Source organism: Triturus cristatus, chromosome 6 (genome assembly GCF_964204655.1).
Source record: "Triturus cristatus chromosome 6, aTriCri1.1, whole genome shotgun sequence".
NCBI classification, from domain to species: domain Eukaryota; kingdom Metazoa; phylum Chordata; class Amphibia; order Caudata; family Salamandridae; genus Triturus; species Triturus cristatus.
This window is the reverse complement of record NC_140589.1, coordinates 978,851,050-978,878,466: the sequence shown is the minus strand read 5'-3', so window position 1 is coordinate 978,878,466 and position 27,417 is coordinate 978,851,050. Positions and strand designations below refer to the sequence as shown.

General features: G+C 44.2%; 1 protein-coding gene across 1 annotated transcript in view; it reads left to right on the top strand.

The window, feature by feature from the left end:
- Positions 1-27,417, top strand: part of LOC146820882 (uncharacterized) — a 196,301-nt gene that overhangs the window by 48,854 nt on the left and 120,030 nt on the right. The window contains exons 3-4 of the mRNA XM_085609759.1: positions 24,280-24,423; positions 24,863-24,953. Coding sequence (XP_085465885.1) covers positions 24,280-24,423; positions 24,863-24,953 — 235 coding nt within the window. The remainder of the gene's footprint in view (positions 1-24,279; positions 24,424-24,862; positions 24,954-27,417) is intronic.

The window sequence follows — 27,417 nt, the reverse complement described above, 5'->3', positions numbered from 1 at the left end:
ACGCCCCAGGTCCTGATGGAACGACCCGGTTGCGAGTAAAGAGAAGTGGCATACAAGGGTTGCTGTCAGATCTCCACCAATAACAACAAGAGAAATGTAGTAAGCCCTCGCTCACGTGAAAGGGGTTCTAAAAGTGCAGCACTAAATCATAAAAGTGACGATAAAAATGGCTAGGGGAACTCAAAAGTGCTTTAATTGGTAGAGTGCCTCTGCCAACATTAAAAAGCAAAATGGCAACTCAGCATAAATACTTTGTCATTATGCTCATTGTCCATAGTATCTGGTCGACATGTTTCTGCCCATTGGGATCTGTGTAGTATCAAGGGCATTCATCAGGACCTAAATTGCTGCTACTATGTAAAAGTGTATAAAAGTATAATGAAAAATACAGACAATCCTACCACCGGTTAACTCTACAGATGTCAAAACCGGATACCTCCGGTCTTTACTCATAGACCGCCCCGGGGTACCGACGGATAGAGCGGGGCCCCTTTCCCTGAGCAGAGACCAGGTTGAGGTGAGGGTATCACCCATAGCTTTGGGGTATCCGGTTTTGACATCTGTAGAGTTAACCGGGTTGATCAGTGTTATAGTTATATATATATATATATATATACATATATATATATATGCACTATGCAGCAACATCATTGCCTGAGGGAAAGAGGAGTATTATTCTAAATACTGAAGAGAGACTTTGCGTGATTCAACACTTATGGAAACAACTGAACACCAGCTGCTTTGATGCCGTGATGTCCGCAGCCAACAATGTTTGGGGCGCCACTGGGTCTAAGAAGATCACATTACTTAATGTGCCTTCACTGGGGGCAGTACTCATCGTAAGCAGCGAGGTTCGAACTAAGGCAAGCGTTGTAGTGAGAGACATGACGCTGTTCCTTTAATGTAGAGGTGAGGTCAAGCACCAACGAAAACATTAGCGTCTGCATTTAAACTTCTTGCAGGAGTAACGACTTCCACTATGAAACCGGCACTGATGAAAGCTAATTGCTGAAACGCGTCTGCCGAGGGGTTTCATGGCTCACTGGTTTATGCCTACGATTGAATTAAAATCAACTTCGCAATGCTCTCTTGCATGTGTTGGACTCATTCTTTAAGTGGAGTGAGTAATGGACTGAATATTCAGCCAGGTTTGCAGGCACTGGCTACCGGCACGCCCTCTTGGTTTGGTGCGACGCGAACAGCCGGCAAAATAATGGATAGTTTGTGTGAACCACAGCGCGTGCTCCCCCCCCCCCCCCCCCCCCCCCCGGGTGGAAATAGCACTATGCAGCAACATCATTGCCTGAGGGAAAGAGGAGTATTATTCTAAATACTGAAGAGAGACTTTGCGTGATTCAACACTTATGGAAGCAACTGAACACCAGCTGCTTTGATGCCGTGATGTCCGCAGCCAACAATGTTTGGGGCGCCACTGGGTCCAAGAAGATCACATTACTTAATGTGCCTTCACTGGGGGAAGTCCTCATCATAAGCAGCGAGGTTCGAACTAAGGCAAGCGGTGTAGTGAGAGACATGACGCTGTTCCTTTAATGTAGAGGTGAGGTCAAGCACCAATGAAACCATTAGCGTCTGCATTTAAACTTCTTGCAGGCGTAAGGACTTCCACTATGAAACCGGCACTGATGAAAGCTAATTGCTGAAAGGCGTCTGCGGAGGCGTTTCATGGCTCACTGGTTTATGCCTACGATTGAATTAAAATCAGCTTCGCAACGCTCTCTTGCATGTGTCGGACTCATTCTTTAAGTGGAGTGAGTAATGGACTGAATATATATATATATACACACAAAAAGAAGGTTGCCCTCGATAAAGACGCCACTCACAAGGGGTTAAATCCATTAATTTATTAAAGACTACAGAGTGTCAGGGTCCCTGCACGCGTTGTGGTAATAACAGCCTGATGCATTTCGGACGACTTTTGTCCTTGTTCACAGGCTCACAGAAGAGGAAACAGCAACAACAAGGTACGACTCCTGCATTCTGCATTCAAAGTCCCTCCCTCATGGGCATAGTGTTTTCACACATTGCGTATTTGCAGTCATACACCATTACGCCGGTTGTGAAATCTTAATAAAGGATCCTGCTGGAATTTGCAGGGTGCACCTGTTTTTGTTTGCATCTCCAATTGTGGACAACTTTCTGATGAATTATTCCGGCCGCCCTAGTCAGGAAGACGGCACAGCCACCAAAATGTAGCGTGGACTGTGGATCACGTATTGCCCGCAATCGAGTATGGCAGAAGAACAGATTTGGTCATAAATACTAACTGGCAACACGATTAGAGGCTTATTGGAAGCCCTTTTTAAATATTATGAATGATGTTGTGTTATGGCAGCACCTAGGTCCTATTCCACTGTAAAATCTGGTATGCAAGCACTACAAGTCCCAGGAGGCTAATGTGACATCCCCACCAGAGGGCATTCAAGCAATCAATCACATGGCTTGTACTTTGCTTGCAAACTGCTGTTTCACTTGGACAGCCCGTGAACAAGGAGCAGGAGCTCCGAAACGCCTAGGGCCTATCTGATTGTCCAGGAATGTTTGCAGGTTGTGAAATGCAATAAAGGATCCTGCTGGAATTTGCAGGGTGCACCTGTTTTTGTGTGCGTCTTCAATAGTGGACAACTTTCTGATGAATTATTTCAGCCATCCTAGTCGGGAAGACGGCACCGCCACCAAAATGTAGTGTGGACTGTTGATCACAGATTCACAGTAATTGAATATGACAGAACAACAGGTTTGGTCATAAATACTAACTGGCAGCACGATTGGAGGCTTATTGGAAAGCCTTTTTAAATATTATGAATGACGTTGTGTTATGGCAGAACCTATTCCAGAGTAAATTCTGGTATGCAAGCACTACAAGTCCCAGGAGGCTAACGTGACATCCCCACCAGAGGGCATTCAAGCAATCAATCACGTGGCTTGTACTTTGCTTGCAAACTGCTGTTTCACTTGGACAGCCCGTCAACAAGGAGCAGAAGCTCCGAAATGTGTATGGCTTATCTGATTGTCCAGGAATGTTTGCCGGTTGTGAAATGTAATAAAGGATCCTGCTGGAATTTGTAGGGTGCGCCTGTTTTTGCGTGCGTCTTCAATCGTGGACAACTTTCTGATGGATGATATACATATATATGATGGCGGACTGGTACAGAGTGATATGAAATAAAGACTCAGTGATTGGCACCGAAGTTTTGGGTCCGTTCTTTCGTCTAACCAAGGCAGCAGCATTAGAGACGAATTTACATTCATATATATATATATATATATATATGAACACAAAGTTTGTAGCTGTTCCCAAGCCTCTGGTTCGGCGGGCTCACGGCTGGGGTAGCCACCCCCAAAATTCTCACACGTACAGTCCGGCGCAATCCTTCCCAAGTAGATCAAAGGAATCACACAGGAGCCGTGGCCTCTATTTCAGTGCAGATTTATTGCAGACACTCCTTCGTCACGGGCAGTGACGAAGGAGTGTTCCACTCCGAAACGCGTAGGACGTTTGTGTCTGCAATAAATCTGCACTGAAATAGAGGCCACGGCTCCTGTGTGATTCCTTTGATCTACTTGGGAAGGATTGCGCCGGACTGTACGTGTGAGAATATATATATATATATATATATATATATATATATATATATATATACAGCCACTTGGTTATGGTTAAATAATGTTAAAGGTATATATATATATATATATATATATATATATATATATATATATATATATATATATAGCCACTTGGTTATGGTTAAATAATGTTAAAGGTAGGTGAATTTGTCAGTAAGAACATTAACTTTTTGAACTAAAAAAAAATGAAATTCACCAGGTATAGTTAGCTAACTATAAGTTGAGGCTCCCCATGCCATGCTTATGACATCACCTATTACATAACTCATGACACATTTTATGACATAATTTATGATATCACTGATGACATCTCAAACGACATCATTGATGATATCACTGAGGCATCACTGATGGCGTCATACAAGCTTCTTTTGTATACATTGCTCTATAAACAAGTATACCATTAGAGCTCTGAAAGTAAGTACAAAATCGCTCAGAAGAATATGAGGCATCATTAATGCCATCATGGAAACAACCGCCTCAGGTGTAGAAAGCATGTATTATGTACCACATTGATCCTATACCACACACTTCATGGGTAGCATAATTCACATTAACAATCAACCACAGATATATGGGAAACCCTCATTGTGTATGTTGGCCAATTTGTATAGAGACAGTCAAGTTGCTAAAAATACTGAACATCTGTCCCAAATCAAATGCCCTACTATGGACAGTCTTCATCTGTATCAAACTTCCGACAGTGAACAGACCTAGAGTGAGAAATGAGGTTGATATGAGTAGAGAATTGGTAATGTAAACCATATTCACTCTATGGAGAGAGTTTACCCTGTACCACACTGTTTGCAGACAATGAAACTCTCATGCAAAATACACTAGAGTATTAAAAAGGATCTATTAGGAATATTGTACACTCTATAAAATACTTAGCAAAATATACAGTATTTGCTTAGAATAACCAAGGTCTGAAGGTGCTAAAGTTTATACAACCTGCAGCTTTCATATGGTGGTGAAAACTTTACAGATGGCCCAACTTCTGAAGCAAAACAGATGCACGTACATAGCTTAATACCTGGTGCACATAGTTTTCTATATTATGTAGAAATTGTCATGCTTGGAAGATTCTGCCTAATAACTCAAGGCTACCTACAATACGTAGTATGTTGTATATATAATCTTTGCCCTGTCACAAACTTTATTTGCAAAGTGGTAAACTTTGTGTGGAACACAAGTTGTTAAACTGCACACAGGGTCACTCTTCAATGCACACATTTATAATGTGTTCATTACGTCTACACACCTAATGTTGCATGGTTCATACTTTCTCTATAAAACTATGCATTTGTTGGGCAACATAAATGTCACAACTGCACGAGCCTGAGTCCGCGCACACCATGAGGATATGTTTCCTCAGTCCTGGCTAGCTCACGGTGCACCATCTGCAAACCTAAGCTAGCAAGATAACAGGTGGTATTTGTAACCTCAGAACATGACAACCCTGACATTCCAAGGAATTCATGGAATCAGATCTAGAACTCTTTTGTTTGGTAACTCATGTATGCCTAAAGAGAGGCACAATAAATACTCAAATTGGTGCTTAAATATTTGTTGAAGCAATAAGATGTGTGCAAAATAGGTGCACAGCAATAATCAATGGAAGTAAACAAAACTGAGTAATCAGCATCATGAGAGTGGCAAAGAAAATGAACAATTCAACCATTGTGCTATTACATAGAATATAGGCTTGCATAGAAACATTGTTATAGTTATGCTACTATCCAACACTCCCTATCCTAGTGTGGATAGGGTGGGTGTATCTGATAGAATACCTGTGGCATATTCTAACTCCCCAGTTACCTGTGGGTACGTTTCATCTGGGAGCCCGTCTTAGTGTAGAACTGGGCACCATCCTTCTTAGGAGGTAAACAGAATTCAGCTGGGCTGAGCTTCCAGCATTGGTGACCTCGACAGTGTCAGTGAAATGCTCCTCTTACAAAACAAAGTAGTGATGCTGTTTATATATTAAACATAACCCATGTTGTCACGCCGCAGTTTCAGGCAGTCCACCAATATTGATTCTATCTTACAAAGCTGTTGCCGAGTGAACAATAACAAACAACAACATTTTCCACAGTGAACTTTAGATTTCGTACAAAATGTTCAGGGCTTTGATTATATGCCTACAAATAAATGTAAATGCAAGCCAAAGTCATTTCAGAGAATAGTATCCATACAGTCATGCAAACAGATGTCAAATGGCAACGTTCAAGAAAGATGTCAGCTTTAAAATGTGAAGATGTAAAATTGTGGTGTATTCGTCTGGGCCTAATGTGACCACATAAGACCCATTCCTTGTATGTGAGACAACTATAAAGCTTCCTAAACCTTATGCTAAAAAATATATATTTAATATGAAATTAAAATAATAAACGCAATGTGCTACTTTAATGATAAAAGCACATGGAAAGCTGAATTGTATTTTAAAACGCAATAGAAAAAGGTAAGTTAAAATACTTCATTCTAAAAGCAATTTAGCAAATAAAACATAGACAAATATAAAAAATCTCCACTGCTCAAAACTGTCAGTTTGTTTAAATGTTCCAAAGAGTAAACAAAACATTGCTGTTCCCAGGTTCTGCAGACAATTGTTCCTGTGGACTCAAGTTACCAGGAGCTGAAACATGCCAGGAAGGCTCATAATATGTCATTTGAAGCAACATCAATCGCACAGGGGATTTGTACAAGTGAGTCCTTAGGGAACCCACAAGCAGTGCATTCCCTGTAGATTGGACCGGTAAGATCCCCAAGCATATATCCAGGGCACACTGGAAAGTATACAGCTGACAGTGGAATGTGGGCCGCATGCAGTGTATCCAGAAAGGCCAAAAGGACAAGAACCAGTTGTCACTCAATTCTTGAAGCAAGAGTGCACCTAAGGGCTGCTTTATTCTCCTACAACAGAGTAGCACCATAAAAAATGTTGATCGAAGGCCAATTGTCGCATCCCTAAGTTTACGGGCAGGAGAAAATGGCACTTGTGCACATTAGAGAGCAATCTGAATGCCAGATGCATGGACATCAAATGGGGTTCACCAGGGGTCACAACTGTGACCCCTAGTCAACTCACTGCGACCCCTGCTATTTTGCTTGTGACTGTGGCTCCTTATCAGGCACAGCAGATTCAGTTGATTTGACCAAGTAAAAGAATAACAGATTTGCGCAAACACTGTGCTGGGGGTGAGGGGGGCTGGGCTATTTAGTACACCAAGTGGACTACTGGCAGCCCATTTGTAGGCACAGGACACATTGGGCTCAGCTAGTGGAGAGAGCTGTAAACCGGTCACAGACAAATGCTTCAAGTCTCTGTAGGCCTGCCTTGCAGAAGACCTTCAGTGCCACTATAAGTGCCACCTGTGAGCAGGAGTCACACTGTTGTGTGTCGTAGAATGTCTGAACCCAGTTGCTGGAGCCCACACTCTCCACGCAACTAAATAAGCAGCATAAGCATGGAGCTTTGCAAATGATCAGTTAAATTATACGGTAAGCTAGTAATAACTAGGGTCACGGAACCATATTTGCTCACCATCCCTAGTTCATATCACTGCTATCTAGTTAGAATTCACCCTAGTATGTCACACTCACTAGTTGCTTACCCCTCGACAGCTAGCTGTGAACAGGACCTTACAGTGTGTCCTTGCGATTCGGCTTCTGCTCAATCACAGTTGCATTTTTTCTTTTTTTGCCGACTGTACAATAGGAACAGGAAGGCAATACTTGTCCTTTTGTTGAGGAGTCTAAATTTAGACTCCTCAACACAGACTTACACAGTTACAATTACTACAAACAGACTTGGTCCACCATATAGTTTATTAGTATGTTGCATCTTCTGTCAAACTAAATACCTATTCCCACATTTATATTTTTCCCTACTATGTAAGAAATGTACAGTATGATCTGCACATACCTTTCGATAACTAGTAGACATATAGGTATCACGTCAGCATTACAACTAAAGATTGGATGGATTTTTAGAGTTCAGGCTCAAGGTAGGGAGTTTTTAGTACAAACATATTTTAAAAGGAATGGCACATGCACTTTATCAAAGTAGGTTTTGTATTTATTTATCCTGAAATGCTAGCACATGGTTTTATTATGATCCTGGCCGAATCCAAGGTGTTTTAAAGTTTTAAGTAATTTAAATATAGATTTTATGGTAAATCTTATTGAATGGAATGATGTACAAACTCTTGACACGCACAGGTTTTGGATCACATGCATAACTGATTGACATCGGACATGTATTAACTGTATGAGTGTGCATCTTTTCTGGGTTCTATTTGAACGGAATAAAGATTATTACTACTAAGCAGGTGTTTTGTTGGGCTAGCAGATGTCACCAACGGGCAAGAATCTACAGCTAAAAAGTGAATCATTCCTAATTTCATTGTCGATGACAATTTAGTTTTAGCCCTTAATATATTTCCAGCTTATATTATGTCAAGAAAGAGCCTTGTTTTCATGTTCCTCATAGTGCATTGCTGGCACATCTTCCTATAAAAGGGGTCTAACTGCAGTTTTTCTGTTGAACACTGAACAAGACATTTGCATGTCCCTCCTTTTTAAGATCCTGTGCATACAAACCTGCCACCTACAGTGGTCTGAAAAGTAGGTCTATACATTAGCCACATGCCCAAATCTAAACAGACGGTAGTCCGCAATCAGAACTCGAGGTAACCAAAGCAGAAAGCTTGCAGTCTGTACAGGATACTGGTTCTCAGAGGCAGAAACTTTCCTGTACCGCCAGACAGCCTAGAGTGCTCACTTCCGGTTTCAGACCAGACTCAACTTGGTTAAATTGTCTGCATTAGTGACTTTCAAAAACTCTGAAATTCAGCCACTGATAGAATTAAATGCAGCACCAGACTCTCCAATGAGTGTAAATTGTGTTTTACTGTTGTGTTTTTTTCCATCCCCCTTTAGTGGGTTGTACTATGCATCCAGTGCCCTCCTTGGGTGGGAATTGTGTTTGAACCAACTCATTGCACAGTAGATTCTGAAATCTTGCTGCAGTACAAAACTTGCTTACTTTCCACCTTCCTACTAATCCTTCTTTGGAACTAACAGTTCCAGCAAAAAGTACAGAAAACCTGGAGCAGCACCAGACTGCCTTTCCATTGGTCTCCACTGATTATACAGCTGAAGAATGTACATGGTGTTGTCTAGTTACTGTAAGGGGTTAGACTTCAGCAAGAATTAAGCAGAAAAAGGGCAAAGTGGGGAGAGGTTGGCATTGAAATCCCAGGGAAGGATTTTCTCAGCACTTGAAACATAAGGTGTGATGCAGATTTGCAGTAAGCACCCAACTGCACTAAGGGGAATACTGCACTGAAGGGCTAGGTGAGAACATACCCCAAATGAACATAGGGGAAGGTAAACTGATCTCTATTGCACTCAACAGAACTTTACACTTTACATTTTGAGTGTGTGGTGTTCAACCCCATGCTCCACCCAAGGAAGTGGAGGATGAAGTATTTCATAGCCTACTTCAGTCTTATCTTGTGTACACACAGATTATATCTCCCTTCTGCCATTCAAGATACTCACTTACTTTAGACTTTAGTCTACAATCCGAGAGAAGAGCAAGCAGGCCAAACAGTTTATACAGTGTTAACTGAACATGATTTTTCATGCCATGCCCCATAAGCCCTGACCAGTCTATCCTACGTCTCACGCATCTTATAGTGTCTGATTACAACCTCTGGACACCAAGGGCATGAGGCCTTCATGCTATCCAGGCCTAGTGACATAACTCAAAATGTGAAGGGGGCCTTGATTCTCCCACATCTCACAGATATTCATTGGCCTTTGGATGATTGGCAATCCCTGAAAGGCTAGGGAGCTTCAAAAGAGATTGCCCTCTCCGCAAAGTAGAAGCCTCTGTTATCCCTTGTACAGGCCTGCTGCTGCTCCCCAGGGTCTGCTAGCACATGCTGTCTCTTAAGTACCCTTTCTGTCACTTTCTCATTCCTGCCCTTACAATAAAGAAGAGGCATGATGCCAAGCACCATTACTGACAAGGTGCACACTTTTAATATACTCCATTAATTACTTCCCCTGTTCCACCCATGGCAGAGAGTTTTCCTATAAGCGGGGGTTGTGTCATAAAACCATCTCACCTGTTTTGCAGTATTTACATGTGACAGCAATTGGGGGTAATACAACCAAGAATCATTTTCTTTTTACTAAAAACATATCTGACATGGGCCCTGGCAGGTATGAAAAGGGGCACAGTTGCAGCTCCTGCCGGCTCTGAAAAGGCCTGTCCACATGCCAAAGCCCAGATCTGGATATGCCAGCACATGTCATCTGCACAGCCGAGCTTTGAGAGGAGGGACACTTGCCTGGGTATATTCAATCAATCAATCAATCAATCAGTCACTTGTAGAGAACACTACTTACCCGTAAGGGTCTCAAGGTGATGAGGGGAGGGGGTGCTGCTACTGCTCGAAGAGCCAGGTCTTGAGGAGTTTTCTGAAGGTGAGCAGGTCTTGGGTCTGCCGCAGGTGGGTAGGGAGGGTGTTCCAGGTCTTGGCGGCGAGGAAGGAGAAGGACCTGCCACCGGAGGTTGCTCGTTGGATGTGGGGGACGGCGGTGAGGGCGAGGCTGGCGGAGCGGAGCGGAGCGGAGCTGGCGGGTGGGGGTGTAGAAGCTGAGTCTGCTGTTCAGGTAGGCTGCTCCGGTGTTGTGGAGTGCCTTGTGTGCGTGGGTGAGGAGCTTGAATGTGATCCTCTTGTTGACGGGGAGCCAGTGTAGGTCTCTCAGGTAGGGGGTGATGTGGCTGCAGCGAGGGATGTTGAGAATCAGTCGGGGGGAGGCGTTTTGGATGCGTTGCAATTGTCGTAGGTGTTTGGCCGGGATCCCTGTGTAGAGTGAGTTGCCATAGTCCAGCCTGCTGCTGGCGAGGGCTTGGGTCACCGTTTTTCTAGTCTCAGTCTGGATCCACTTGTAGATCCTGAGATGCATGCGGAGGGTGTTGTAGCAGGAGGAGGAGATGGCGTTGACCTGCTTCAACATGGAGAGGGAGGAGTCGAGGATGAATCCTAGGTTGCGGGCGTGGTCCGTGGGTGTCGGTGCTGTACCCAGTGAGGTCGGCCACCAGGAGTCGTCCCAGGCAGAGGGGATGGGGCCAAGGATGAGGACTTTCGTGTTGTCTGAGTTCAGTTTCAGACGGCCGCTCCTCATCCATTCGGCGACGGCCTTCATTCCCTCGTGGAGGTTGGTCTTGGCGGGTGCGGGTCTTTGGTAAGGGAGAGGATGAGCTGGGTGTCGTCGGCGTAGGAGATGATGTTCAGGTCGTGCTGGTGGGCCACTTGTGCAAGGGGGGCCATGTAGACATTGAACAGGGTTGGGCTGAGGGATGAGCCCTGGGGTACGCCGCAGATGATGTTGGTGGCTTCGGATCGGAAAGGTGGGAGGCAGACTCTCTGGGTCTGCCGGTGAGGAAGGACGTAGTCCAGTCCAGGGCCTTCTCCTGGATTCCGGCTCTTTGGAGGCGAGTCATTAGTGTGCGGTGGCAGACCGTGTCGAAGGCAGCTGATAGGTCTAGGAGGATGAGGGCTGATGTTTCGCCATTGTCTAGCTGGCATCTGATGTCATTTTTGGCGGCGATGAGGGCTGTCTCGGTGCTGTAGTTTCGTCTGAATCCGGACTGTGACGGGTCTAAGGTGTTGTTGTCCTCGAGGTGGCGGGTCAGTTGCATGTTGACGATTTTCTCGATGACCTTTGCCGGGAAAGGGAGCAGGGAGATGGGCCGAAAGTTCTTGAGGTCCTTGGGGTCCACATTGGGCTTTTTGAGGAGGGCATTAATTTCGGCGTACTTCCAGTTTTCCGGGAATGTCGCTGTCTCGAAGGAGATGTTGATGACCTTCCGTAGTTGAGGTGCGATGGTTGCGTCTGCTTTGTTGAATACAAGGTGTGGGCAGGGGTCTGACGGAGATCCTGAGTGGATGGAGTTCATGACCTTGCGTGTCTCGTTGTCGTTGATGAAGGACCAGGAGGTCAGGCGGTTGGTGCAGGTGGTGTTCGCGGGGAGGTGGAATCAGCCGTAGTAGGGCGGTCGTAGTGTTGAAGCTGTCATGGATGTCAGCGATCTTGCGGTGGAAAAAGGTGGCCAGTGAGTCGCACAGCTCTTGTGAGGGTGGGATGTCGTTGGTGTTGGCGCTGGGGTTGGAGAGTTCCTTCACTATGCTGAAAAGCTCTTTGCTGTCGTGTATGTTGTTGTCCAGGCGGGCTTTGAAGGAGGATCTCTTGGCTGCTCTGATGAGTTGGTGATGTCTGCGGGTGGCGTCCTTGTGGGCTGCATGGCTGTCCGGTGTAAGATCATGGAGCCATTTCTTCTCCAGTTTCTGGCATGTACCTTTGGAGGTCTGGAGCTCTTTGGTGAACCAGGATGCTTTCTTGCTGGTGTGGCTGTTGGAGGGGTTCTTGAGTGGGGCGAGGGTGTTGGCGCAGTCGTCGATCCACTGTCTGAGGTTGTGGACGGTGATGTCTGGGTCGGTGGGGTCGGTGGGTGGGTTCTGGGTGAGGGTGGAGGTCAGCTGATCTTCGGTGACTTTGCTCCAGCAGCGGCGAGGCAGCTGTTGGGTGCGTGGTTGGTTTCTTGAAGGTGAAATGGATGCAGCAGTGGTCGGTCCAGTGGAGTTCGGTGGCATGGGTGCTTGTAGAGAAGACGGGGTCAAGCATGTGGCCGGCAGAGTGAGTTGGTCCGGTGACGAGCTGTCTGAGGCCGAGGTTGGCCAGGTTGTCGATCAGGGTGGCGGAGTTGGCGTCTTTGTTGTTCCCGAGGTGGAAGTTCAGGTCCCCGAGGAGGATGTAGTCCGTGGAGGCGAGTGCGTGGGTGCTGGCGAGGTCGGCAATGGAGTCGCTGAACTGAGCACGGGGTCTGGGAGTCTATAGATGAGTGTTCCTCTGAGTGTGGTGTTGGGGTCGGTGTGGATTCGGAAGTGCAGGTGTTCGGCGGTGTTGAGGGTGTCGTCTGCGTAGGTGTAGACCTTGAGGGTGGACTTGTGGACGATGGCTATTCTCCTCCGATTCCGTTGTCGCGATCCCTGCGGGTGATCTTGTAGCCGTCCGGAATGGCTATGGCGATGTCGGGCGCTAAGGAGTCATTCAACCAGGTCTCGGTTAGGAAGGCAACGTCTGGGTCGGAGGTGTCGAGCAGGCCCCAGAGCTCGACACCTCCTCTTTGGGATGTACCCACCTGGAAGGGGGCAGTGTCATGATGATAAAGACAACAATAAATGGAAGTTGGGGCAGAGGGAGAATTGTGGAAGCCTTTAAATGCAAAATATTCTATTTGGCTCTGTACTCTAATAGAAATAAATGTTATTAAAGCAGTGTGATATCTAGGTCACAAGGCCATACATATTAAAAGAGCAGCAGATGCAGGGACACTGGGACATTTGTGTACCCCAATTCACCTCCTACACAACAGGTAAGCCCTCTCTTTTACAATAGGTCGAGACTAGTTCACCGTGGAGCTAGCACCCCTTTCCCTAGTCTGGTGGTCTAGTTGGTCTTGGGTATAACCTCCCTCTCTTCCCAGATACAATCCACAAGCACTCCTCCCCAATCACTCTAGATGTATCCTCATCTCCTATACAACCAAACATGCATCTACTCTCATACAATAATGTTCTCCCCATCCTTTAGCCTACACTACTGTGCACCCCAGGAAATCTACATCGCCCCTAAACTCACCCCAATCACAGCTGACCATCCTATCCTCTAAGTCTCACCTCACTCATTCTCCCCCAGCATAGACCTCTATTACAGCTCTATTACCAACAACCCATCTCACAACCTTCCCCCTAACTATACTGTATGTTACCACTGAAACTTGGTACCCTTCCCCACTCTCTATGCACCACCTACACCTCCCTACTACACCTGTGCCTGATAATATTCCTCAGTACATCCTCCTTCCCAACCTTACTCCACATACTACAACTCTGCCAATAACTGTCTCACCTCTTGTGTTTCATGAGGGTGACCATAGACTTCAATTGGGGGCGACCAGGGGTCACAACGCCAACCCCATGGCAACCTATTTAGACTTTCACCTCTTCGTTTGCAACTTGTGACTCCCAGCCAATCATAATATTCAGGATGGGCATAACATAGATTCAGGTTTGATTTTATTGGCTTATAAATGAGAAATAATAGCTTAAATATGTAGTACTTGGAGGTTGAAAAAATGCACCATGTAGCGCATGTGCAGTAGCAGCCGCTTGTTTGCATTATGCAGGACAGGGGCCACGTAGGGTGGTGAAGAAATAAGCAGCAGATTGTGCAGTCACTAGCTGCCAGTGACTGCAAGTCCACTCTGCACACAAAAGCAACTTTTACCTAATTCACTGAGTTACACAATCTGAGACTAGTAAACAAGGGATCAATTCTAGCATCCCTGCTAGACCAAATAAACCCCTTTGGTGCTCATGACGGAACAGTTCCATTATGAGCAACTGTGAGAGTATGCTGAGGCTTGTTCTGGTGCTCCCCCCATGGGCAGCCCATCTAACGCTGCAAACAGGGATGGCAGTGGAAGAGTTTCCCTTGCCACTCTCGACCCCCCTTGGCAATCCCATGATGTGAGCATGCATGGTGCTGGCTTCCGTCATGAAGAGCTGCTGGATGCGCTGGAAGCTATTTGCTTCCAGCGTGTCCAAGAAGCAGGTACATTTTTCCTGCTTGGGTGCGGTTTCAGCGTATATAGAGGCATCAGGGGAGAGGAAAGAGTTTCTCCCAGTGTCACTTTGCAGGGCATTCCTAATGCACAGTCATGCATGGGGTCGAAATGGTGCAAAAGGAATGCCCACACTAGCACCAGGGAAATTTCAGCGTTCTGCATGCGGGCATTTTCTTGGACAAGGATCGCCTCTATTTGGTGTTTAATTGTTTTAATCAACCTATTTGCAATTGTTTTGCCCCTCTGGGGGTGGATCGGCCCTATTGAAAGGCCCAGCTTCCCGGGGGGGGGGACCCACTAGCATGTTCGCGGGTGGTCCCTTGGGCAAAAATCCTCCCTATTGGGGCTTATAATTTATTGATGTACTTTTGGCCATTTTCTGCCCCCACTGTGGTTGATTGGGCGCATTTCGATGCCCATCTGACCCCAGGGGGTAAAAAAAAACACTACCACCATTTATTTTCTCACTCTATGCGTGGGGGAGTTCTCTTGGGCAAGGATTGCCTCCTTTGGGGGTATAAGTCTTTTAAATAATTTTGGGTCATTTTCTGCCTTCTTCGGGGGCAGATGGGGCCTATATGGTGGCCCATCTGGGCAGAAAACCCACTAGCACCAAGGATATGTATACATTTATGTTTGGGGTTGGCCCCTTGGGTAAGGGGCTCCCCTTTTGGCGCTAATAATTTATTTTTTTAAATTACTTTTGGTCATTTTCTGCCCCCTCTGGCGGTAAATCAGCCATATTTTTAGGCCCATCTGCCCCCAGGCAGGCAGAAAACCAACAACCACCAGGGATATGCATATATTTATGTTTGAGGGTTGCCTCTTGGGTAAGGGTTGCCCCAATGGGATGAGGCATTGGTTATTATTTACTTTTGGGTGTTTTTCTGTCCCCCTTGGTGGCAGATTGGGTATATTTGTAGGCCCATCTGCATTTTATAATGTTTTTTTCCTTCGCATTTGTGATTGTAATGTTTTATTTCTCCCTTTTAATCTAGTTCATAGTTTTTGCTCTTTTGACTCATGGTCTAGGTTGTGGTTTCATCACTGGTAGTTCTGCCATTTGCGTAGTTGCATGTGTTTGGTAAGAAAATGTTTTTTTTTGGTACTATTTACTCTAAATGAGTTTCATTTCCCTGCATGAATGTGCTTTTTAATAAATGGTGTAATTGTAGCTGTATGTTTAGCTTCTGTTCTATTGTGTGTGAATTTTTTTTCCATTTGTGCTCGATGTGTATTGTGTTTGCTTGTGAGTAATTGTATTTTGTTTTTTCTTTCTAGTGGGATATCGTTGGTTTTTACTGTGTCTCTGCAGATTAGGTACTGGTGAGTCTAGCTGTCTCTGGAAAGTGAGCGGTATAGTTTTTAAGTATATAGATCATTGTGATTAAGCCACACTTTGTTTATAATTTATTTTGCACAGTGTTGGTTTTTGTTGACTTGTTTGTGAAGTTTCCTTTATTAGTAAGGATAATGGCTCCCTGCGGGATGACTGCTCAGCAGATTGTTGGTATGCTTTTCGAGTCTTCCTCTGACATTGGTTTAGTGACTGACTCTGCATCTGAGGCAGAAGAGGGAATGGAATATTCTGGCAGTGATTTTTCTGTCCAAGAGGAATCTTCAGATGATAAAGCCACTCTCAGTGCAGCTAAAGGGCATGTTTTAGAAGAGGACATTGATGTGGCGATAGTGCAGTAAGAGTCATCTGGATTGCAGCCTGGGAATGCAAGGCTTCCCATTGGAAGAGCTGACCTCAGCATTGCCCCAGACATGGAGCAGCCAGCATTGCCTGCCTTTACTGGTGTCACAGGGTGTAGAGTGGATACTGAAAACGTTTTGCTCATACATTTTTTTCAGTTCTTTATGGATAATATATTTTGGAGGAGATTTTTGAGCAGACTAATTTGTTTGCTGAACAGTAATTTAGGGACAACAGTGCCAGAATTTGGCCCCACTCTAGACCTACCTGGTTGATTTCCACAAATCTGGATGAGTTGAGGAAGTTCTTGGGTTTAACTTTTTTGATGGGCTTGATAAGGAAGCTGTCAATGTCTTCATATTGGTATACTAGTCCCTTGATGGCAATGGTTATATTTCCTTCAATCAAGAGTCATGATCGGTGTTTGCTTCTGCTTCGGATGCTGCATATTGGGGATAATGGTATCGCGTTGCCACAAGATCACCCTGATTGTGACCGTCTTTTTAAGATTCGGCCTGTTTGTTTTGCTTCTATCATATAAATTAGCCGTGATCAACATTGTGTGTTATTTGCTTTCAATCATTTATTTTACCATTCCCTGGTGACAGTGGCAGGTGCTGAGGAAAAGCACTGTAATACTGATTACTGTTCGCAGCCACATGGGTAACACCAGTCAAAACAAATGGCTGAATGTTGCAATGATAGGCAGGAACCTAGCCACACCTTCCATGTGTCCTGTGTGCTTGGCCTCATCACTTACAGCTCCCCTACACTTCGGTCCAGGATTCCCAGGGGTGCCTCTCTACTCTTGCAGCAAGCGTCCTCATCTCCCCTGCAACAGTCAGTACCTTTGCTCCCATTGGCTGGACATCATTGCAGCTCACTTCTTCATCACAATGCCATGAAACATAGAAAATACTGCAGCATTCGTATCGCCCCACACCGTCTTTTGCTGTTGCTGCTTTGCATCTTCATAAAAAACAGAGACAAGGTAAAAACAATTCCTTTGCGTTATCGTGCCTCTCCGTGCAGCCCCCTGTGTAGACTTCCATTCCACTGCTGATCTCAGATGAGCATTTTAAAGACTCATCAGATTATGAGCACAGTTGCTTCTTAGACACAATTACATTGCGTCTTACATACATGGTGCCAAACATCTTGAGCTCATTGGGGAAACTGTTATCTGAACTTTGCAGCAATTGGACAGTAACTGGGTTTAACAAGCAGCACATGAGTATGGATATTGTGCAAGGTTAGAGAATTTTTATTATTTTTCAAGCACATCTCAGTGCATCACGATTGTTGGGCTAGTACTTCATTTGGTTGAACTCTTGAAAATAACCGCATTCAGATGACAGTTGGTCTAGGAACAATTCTGAAAGTTAATATTTTCTTACTTGTAAAGTTTATGTAATGAGGGGAATATGTGTATATTTTAACTGTGTTTGTACTTACAGATGCCAAGTTATCTTGTGGTTACATACAAGTGCAGCATGAGGAGGGCCCTGATACCTGGTATTCATGCAACCCAGTCAGCCCTCATCTTGACACAGTTCCCCGGCAAAGAGACATGCTGCAATGCAGTGTGATCTGTTTTCTCTCTTCTCTCATCCCACTCCACCTTCCCTTTGCGAACTTCCAGTGGTTCAGTGTTTGCTCGCTTTCATTGCTACCAAGGCTTTTCTCAGAGGGTGTTGGATCCAGTCGTCACCCCATTGTAATTGCCTGGAGTTTCAGGTGAGTAGCTTGTGAAAGAAGGCCAAGTTACAAAAAATAAAATGTCCTTTGGTGATATGGACCAAGAACACATAAAGAAACAATATTTGGCCCATAACCTTGTGGCCGAAGAGACAGGGGCTGTAGATCTAGCTAGGGTTTTACAAGACCCACAAGTCGAGATACACAAACTCAGGAAAAAGAATCTTGAGCTATGAATTTTCTCATACAATACACACCTAAAAGTAATCCCTGGGAGAACCCAACAGAAAAGAACACACAAAATCCACATAGCCTAGGCAGTCACGGTAAGGCAACCTCCCCATAATGCTCTAATCAGGATTCCACTACACCACTACAGGTCCCCATAGCTGTACCTACCCCAGTGTCAACCTCATTTTTTGTGCAAACCCAAGGCCTTTACTACGGATGCGGCAAAGGTAGCTTTCGCCATTTCCTATCTTGGAGGGGTAGCGCCAATTGGTCCATACCACTCATTGGTAACGACAACCCCATACTATATAATTGACCTGCTTTTGAAGCAGCAATGACCCGATTATTCGCCAAACACATTTTTGTACAATCAAGTGATAACAAACTGCTAAATTTGTGTCAAGGTAAGAAAGACTTACTAACTTACATTACCATGTTGAACCAACTCTTTGCAGAGATGAGACGGCCCTAGGATGAGATGGCCCAGTCTTTTGGGGACTGAGGGACAATCTGAAGGACACCTTGGCCCATATAACTGATATACCGGATGATGAATTTACTGATTTAGTTGTGATGCTTCAACATCGTCTAGGAGAATGCAAGGTAAAAAAATATTGTGCTGAAACTAAGGTAATATTTGTGAAAATAGAGCACAAGGACTCTGAACACAAAACTTCAGAGTCAAAACCAATGCAGATAGGTGAAGTTAGGGGACCTCTGTCAGCCGAAGAAAAATTAGATTTGTGCCGGTATTGAGGCAAAGCTGCCCATTTCACAAGTGAATGTATGGTATGTCCCAAAAAGAGTAGCAAGACAGCGGCCTGTCGACAGATATCTAACAGTCAGGAAAAGTAACATTCTAGACAGGAATAGAGATTACCTTGTTGAGAGATCTAGTGCCCCAGTTCTCCCAATACCCCACAACTCATGTAACATTCATTTTGGTTACAAAACAAAAGCAGGTCCTACCCATGTTGCCTGATTCTGATGCAACAGGGAATTTCTTTGATCTAACCTGAGCCCAAAAAATAGGAATTCCCAAAGTCCTGAAAGATGAGCCTTAGCCCGCACATGCAGTGGATGGGTCAAGGGTTATCATCTGATCTTACAACGTTTCAGACAATGCCACTGACCTTCCCTATTATAATGGCCTTACAGAACAACTCACTTTTGATCTTTTTGATACACCTACTTTTGGTGTTATTCTTAAAGCACCATGGCTCTCGTGTCATAACTTCAAAATAGACTGGTGGCTTTGCACAGTTAAGGTAGATTCTCCACACTGTAGAAGGACATGTTATCAAGAGGCCTTGATTGAGTGGGTATCTCCCTTACATTGTGCTGTGCTTTCAGAATCAGCCGCAAGTCCCATTTTACCTCATGTCTACTAAAATCATCCAGATGTCTTTGACCCAGTGACGGCAACTGAGTGACTGCCACATCGATTTGATCGAGGCCACTCTACCCAGCAGCAGAGTGTATACTTTCACAAAACACAATATCTCAAAAATTATTTACATGAACTGTTAGAGTTTGGGTTCATCAGCATTCCACCTTGCCTGTCTCACCCCACTCTTTTTTGTACTGAAGAAGAATGGGGAATTACAGGCTTGCATTGACTACTGCACAGTTAATAAAGCCTTGCTAAAGAACAAGTAACCACTACCACTAATCCCTGGTCTCTTAGATCAGAAAAGACAGTCCTCAATTTACACTAAAATAGAACTCCGTGGGTGTTCCATCTTGTGTGGGTCAAGGAGGGTGATGAGTGGAACTGGGTAATACACTGGTGGCTTTTCAGTATTTCAGTAACAAGGTATTGCAAGACTTCTTAGACAGCTGTGTAGTTGTCTATATAGATGACATTCTCATCTATTCCTAAAATGAGGAAGAACATGTCCAACATGTTCACGCAGTTCTAAAATGCCTTTGTGACCATTACTTATTTGCTAAACTTGAAACATTTCCTTTTCATTCTCACACAGTAGAATTCCTTGGCTACTTCCTCTCCCCCACTGGCATCTCCATGGATCTAAAAAAGGATGAAGCGATCCTTAACTGTCCCAAACCCACTACAGTCAAGTAAATTCAGCTTTTTAACACCCAATTCCCGACCAACCCTTCTTTGTGGAATAAGATGCTTCACAGGTAGCAAATGGAGAAGTTTTAACTCAGAAGGATCCCAAAACAGGACACCTACACCCCATTGCCTTCTACTCTAAATAAATGCTTACAGAGTGGCTAAAAGAGAACTGCTTGTCATTACACTGGTTTTCAAGGCATGGTAGCACCACTTAATGGTGGCGAAGCATACAGTCACAATATTTACTGACCATAAAAACCTACAATTCTTTAGCTCAGTAAAGGCCCTCACACCACATCAGATGCTCTGGTTGCAATTCTTCAGTGGGTTCGATTTTGTCACTTACCACCCAGGTGTTAAATAGCTACAGGCTAATGTACTCTCCAGGTTCGGTCATACCATATACAGTAAACTCGAACAGGTCCCCCACACATCATCCCATCAGAAACAAGCGATATCCATGGACATTTTCCAGGAGTGTGGGCACCAAACGGCTAGTTGGCTCAGGAACAATTCCCTGTAGTTTAATGGGGGGAAAACATAGGTGGTGTACTGCCCTGCTACTAGAATAGCTCGACCCCTACCGGCGGAATTTAGGCTCACCCGTGAGGATGAGGCCTTGATTCCTGTCAAAACGGTGCGTAATCTGGGGGTCATGGTGGACGATAATCTCCAGATGGAATCACAGGCCAACAAAACTGCTGGTGTCTGTTTCTCTTTACTGTGCATGCTTCGGAAGGTCCTTCCGTTATTACCAGATGATACCCGCTCACTTGTGGTAAGGAGCATAATTCTGAGCAGACTGGACTACTGCAATTCCCTGTATTTGGGAGCACCGCTATACATCTTGCAGGGTTTGCAGAGAGTCCAGTCTACAGCAGCTAAGATGGCACTGAATAAACAGCGTAGCTCCTCCATGACATTGGCTCTGAGAGACCAACACTGGCTGCCTATAAAAGAGAGAATTTGGTTCAAATCTCTCTGCATTGTACACAAAGCTGTACATGACAAGGGTCCATCCCCTTTACAGCAGATGTTCACCTGGTATACTCCTGGGAGGCATCTCCGCTCCTCGAGTGCAATTCTGATCACAACCACCAAATTAAAAAAATCTAGGATGGGGGGCAGAGCGTTTAGCGTGGCTGCTGCGCGTTTATGGAATGACTTGCCTCAGAACCTTAGACAGGTTAGTTCTCTGTCCTGCTTTAGGAAGGATCTGAAAACTTGATTGTTTCCTAGGGATGAGTGATAGATCCCTTCATTGACAATTGGCCTTTACTGCTATAGTGAGTAATCCTTCAATCGAAGCGCCAGGATACCGTCAGGGTGGCAGTCTGCGCTGTATAAATTTCTTTTCATTTCATTTCATTTCAAAAGGTCATAGAAGCAACCTTGGGGGATAGTTTTTTCATTGATCTACAACACCTAGCCCAAACGCAAGATGCATAGGAATGGCTTGCAAAACCAAACAAATACATAACAAATGGACTACTCTATCTTAACGACTTTTTGTTTCTTCCCACAAAAGAGCTTAGGGAACAGGTCCTACAATGGAATCATGATTTTCCTTTGGCAGGTCATTCAGAGGTTCAGAAAATGCGGCCTGATTGACAAATGTGTTTCTGGTGGCAGACTATGAGTAAAGATGTAGCAGATTTTGTAGCAGCCTATCCAACATGCACAAGAAACAAGTCCACACACCAGGCACAATCTGGGCACTTACAACTGCTTCCAATACCGCCACATCTCTGGCATGCAGTAAGTGCAGTATTTGTTACTGATTTACCACCAGCACACAAATACACTACCATCTTAGTAGTTGTCGACCTGCAGTCAAAAAATGGCACACTTTATATCCCCTTAGCCAAGCTACCTACAGCAAGTGTGTTTAGTATTCTCTTTATTCAACAAGTAGGGTACACAAACTTCCAGCCGAGATCATGTCAATCATAGGGTGCAATTAACACTGTGTTTTAGGAAAGCACTGTGTACCACTTTGAGTGTCGAGATGGCCTTTTCACCAGCCTATCACCCTGAAAGAGACGGCCAAACAGAGAGGGTGAACCAATACTTGGAGCAGACCCTCCCTTGTCTCCTATCCACTATCAAGCAGTCTATAGGACATAGGACTCCCACTAGCTTAATTTGTTTACAATAACAGTACTTATTTAGCAACACACTGCACATTATTTGATATCTTGACAGAGTACCGCCCCAGGGCATTACCAGTCTACACTAATGCATCTTTAGTTCCTGCAGTTACCGCACGCCTCCAACTATTACTGGAAATTCAAGAGCGTACCAAACATTCTCAAGCAAAAGAGAAATTTAAACTACAGGCAGATAGACACAGCACATCTGCACCATTATATAAGACAGATGACTATGTGTAGTTGTCCCCTCAGAGCATTAAAATATAAGGGCTGCAAAGATTGCAACTCAGGTTTATTGGTCTTTTTCTGATCAGTTGGAAATACTCTCAGAATATGCTATGCATTCCATGTGTCCCTCCTGAAACCCCATTACTGAGTCGCTCAACCAGGCCACCCACAGTTCCTGTTCAAAGTCAACTTGAGTATGAAGTACAACACATCCTTGATTCCAGACGGATACAGGGACTTTTGTGTTATCTCACAGTATGGAAAAGATATGACTCCACAGAAAACTCTTGGGAACCTGCATCATTTGTACATGCTCCCTGTTTAATTAAAAGATTTCATGTGTTGCTCCTGGACAAGCCCCACCCTGTTGGGCGCCCTTTTGAATGGGTGACAGTCATGACACTACTCCAACATGCTACTGCATGTTTATGTTTATGTAAGTTTGGTGGCCTCCCTCCCCGCTCTTGATGATATTATTGTGTTGTCCCATGTTTCACCGTATCTGATTTCTGTATGCTTATTCATAGTCCATGTGGGTAAGAGTGGTTTATTTTCCTGATGGTAGTAGTAGGAGCCATCACATAAAGGTAGCTATGATCAGGATTGTGTTTTATCTGTTTTTGAACATTTATTTTACCATTCCCTGGTGGCAGTGGCAGTGGCAGGTGCTGAGAACAAAACACTATAATACCGCTCCCCATTTGGAGTCATGTGGGTTATATGTGTCAAAACAAACAGTTGTACTTTGTAATGGTTGACAGGAACTTAGCCACACCCTCCACATGCTACCACTGGAAATCGGCTATTTAAGCCGCCCCAACGAGCCCCATGTGATTGGCCTCTTCAGTTCCAGCTTAGCTGAACTCAGGTCTGGTTTTCCCCGCGATGCGTGCTAGTCTCCCCTACAATCTTCATTACCTCTACTGCCATTGGCTGGATGCCATCGTGGCCCAATTCTTTACTTTCAGGCCTTGAAAAAGACAAAAGACTAAAACACAGGTATGTTGCAGCACTGCGTCTTGCGGTTGCATTTTGTGTCTTCATCAAAAACAGACTAATGGCAAAAACAATTGCGCTGGTGCATGAAGCGCACCAACAAGGTGCGGCGCACTGTCCAGCAGCAGATGCACAGCTAGTTGAATATTCTTGACTGGGAGCAGGACCTGATCGACCTGCTGGGTATCAATATTATGAGGTTCGGTGAGTATTCATTATTTGTTGTGTTTTTTCAATGCTAACATTTTTCTTTTTCTGAATAACAGCTCACACTCAGAGGAAAGTTACATTTAGTTTATGTTGAGAATATTATTATTATGTGATCCAGTTTTTAGATTCTGCTAGGCAGGCGCTCAAAACTACCTAATCGTACTTATCGTTGATGCTTGCCTTCGCTGATTAATTAAGAAGGCTTTGCAGACTGTCCTCCTGTCACCGTGGTGAATCAGTGATAGCAGTGACTTAGCCTTCTCTCTGTGACTTTTTAATGTAGTTCATACAGTTCCAAGCTAACAGAGATGGGTAGTATGCATCTATGCATTGCAAAAAAAAGGGAGCCTGAGTTGGTCCTCATGGGGTTCAGAAATGAGAATAGAATCAAAGATCATTTACTGCAATGCATTAGTTCCAAATGTAGTTTTTGTTAAGGAATTTGGAATAGGGATTTTAGGATCAGTGTGTGCAACTCAACAATAGATGATAGTCTTGAAACTAGTACTATAGGTGATTTGTTTTAGAGAAGTACAATTATGTGACTGTGTGTACCTGTCATAAGAATATTGTGGCGATTAACTGAATCAGTAATCTTCTTTTTTATCTTCTTTATTTCTTACATCAGCACCCAAGGGCAAAAAGAGGGAAGTTGCAGATGGTCTGGGAGCAGCTGGTCAGCAGGCGGTACTGACCACCAGCACCGCTGCCGAGGGATCTACTAACCCTACTGCTAACTCTACTGTCTACCATGAAGATTGCAGGCCCATGTGTGAGCTAGTATTATACATAATATTTGCCATGTATGGTTGCTGAGAAGGCTTTCTTTTTCCTGCTCATTCTCTAACAGTTTAGTTCGCGAGAGAGTGGCCATGGTCGTGGATCCCCCCCGATGTTGTATGTGGTGTGATCAATTTATACAGAATACCAGCAGTTTTCCATGACACTGCAGCATGATTGGAAAGCATTTATGAGGTCCCACTCCCAATGCATTTGTCAAACAATATCATATGTCTTTCATTGACATTATTTCACCCCTTGCTTGACTAACGTTTTCACCCAACCAAATACCCAGAGTAATATTTTTGTTTCAAGATACAACCGTGCTAACTGAACTGTAGTGATGTTTTGCAGTTGTACTTTTTTGATTGACAAAATTAAGGGGAGCCGTATCTGTCATCTAAAATGTTATGTATAATGTTTTCTTCTAGCCACACAGATCACCAATGGTGATGGCTCAAGTAGAGCTGCTGTAGGAGGAGATTCAGTTGGGGGGAGAAGTGGCTGTAGGGACTGGCACAGGTAAGTCACATACTTACTTCCTTATTGACAATTGCTATTATACTCACTAGCTATTACCAGGGCATCGTCATCTCATGACCGTGAACCCCCCAGCTTTACCAGCTGCAGTCGTGGTTGAGCTATTATGGCCTCTTCCATCTGTAACTTACCAAATGGTCACATAAGGAGCGTTGATGCCTTGAGGGAAAGGTGAAAAAACAGAAGGTTAAAAGAAAGGAAAATGGAATATGAGTGAAAGGCTGGGTAGGTGAAAGGGTGCAGGGGTTGGAAAGGGGATGGATGGGCAAAAGGATGGTTGGAAGAAAGTGTAGATATTGAATGGATGGATAATGGATTTGAAGTTTTGTTGAAAGACTGAATGAGAGAAAGAAAAGCTTAATCATGGTGGCTATGGGTAAATTAGAATGAAAAGATGAATGAATATTTGGATTGTTTGGAAAAATAAGCAAGGCAGCTCTTCTCATGGAGAGAGGCAAGATGCTCACCTACTTTGCTTACTTTGTTTGTGTAGGGTTGTCAAAGCTATGGTTCAAAGGGGTGGGTATATTTGTAATTTTTGTTCTTCTTCACCTTGACTCACTGTATTTGTTAAGCGAGGCAGATAAATCCAACCCATTCTTCATCACCCCTCTCCCCACCCATGGCATTTTGCCACCTATGACCGAAGTGCAGTATGGTTCAATTCAGGACAGCAGTGTTGTCTGTGCAATGTGCATCTGCTTCAGTTAATGCAACATTTACAAAGTTTTCAATGCACTACAAACCAAACACGGAATGTGTGTTACCCTTCGCCCACTCAGACACCTCTTAGTACCTCACACCTTTATTCTGTTTCTAATTTCTTCCATCCCCTCCTACCAAAAAAGTAAAAAATCCATTCTTGGCATGTGCCAAATTTGATTTTATAGCCTCTTGAAGTGATTCCAAAATCTGTTTTATAGTTTCCCATAACAGATTTGTTTTACACCTGCTCAGAATTTTCCCTTTTGACTTCGATTCTGTCGACCAGTACAGTGGCAGAATAAGCCAAAGATTCTGGATCGATGATCAGTGTAGTGACCTCTCTATTTTATATCAAAAGAGCTACCCTACACACCTAATGCCTCTACCCTGCCCTGCAGTACAGTAAGTCAAGTTTCCTTTCATTACTGCACAGGGAATTAATTTGTTAGAAATAATATTTGGTGGTGGGTGAGGCCATGCTGCGTTTTCGTTTTGTTTAACAAAGTATCCACTGCATGTGGTACCATAACAATGAGAGTGTTATCCAACACTATTCCAGCAGACTGTCGAATACAAGTTGCTGCTGCTGCTGTCGCTTTGAGACAATTGGGCAATGCTTTAGCTACAGGATCTAACGTAGCCGAAAAATAGGCACATGGCAGCTGTTTGTCTCCAAATTGTTGTGTTAAAACTGATAACGCACAACCTTCTCTCTTGTGAACATAGAGCGTAAAAGGCTTTCTGTAATCAGGAGTACCCAATACAGGGGCAGAACACAGAGCAGTACGTAAGTCAGTAAAACTCTTTTGGCACTCATCAGTCCACGGAAGGGGCTGAGGCGTATCTTTTAAAGTGAGTGCCGACAAAGGCTTGGCCATTAGAGAGAAGTTAGGGATCCACTGCCTAGAGTAAGAGGTAATACCTAGAAAGGCACGTACTTCCCTTTGTGTGGATGGCATACACATTTGCGTAATCGCCTGAATTCATTCTGGGGTTAATCGCCGTCCCTCCTTTGATAGGAGATGACCCAAATAGGTAACCTCTCGACAGACCTATTGTAATTTGGAAGGTGAAACCTTATGATTCAGATTAAATAAATGGAGTAACAATGCAACAGTGACATTTTTGCAAATTTCTTCTGAATCTGCAGCGACTAATAAGTCATCCATATATTGGATAAGAGCTGCACCAGACGGCAAATGAAAAGTATCAAGATGACATTTTAAAGCTTGGCTGTAAATAGAGGGACTTTCACAATAGCCCTGAGGTGCGCGCTTAAACTGAAAGCTTCGGCCTCCAAGAGAGAAACCGAAAATGTCCCTACTCTCTTCTGCAATGGGAATACTAAAGAAGGCATTCTTTAGATTAATAACAGAGAACCAAGTCACTGTGGAAGGTATCATCGTCAACAGAGCAGTGATATCTGGAACAACAGGAAATTGTGGCACAACAATTTTGTTTACCTCCCGCAGATCAATTACGAAACGATATACAGGTGGCTGAGAAGGATCAGTGCGTTTAAGAACAGGAAGAATAGGACTATTGCATGTGTTACCTCTTGTTTCGTCAACCACACCCTTTTGAATTAAATCATGAATGATTCTAAAAGCGCTTTTTCACCTTCAGTGGAAATTCTATACTGCGGGATGCGCGGTAATTCAACATTGGGCTTGAGAGTGACAACATAAGGTGGAATCTCAAGACAGCCCACATCATTCGGACCCGTGGCCCAAAGCGTTGC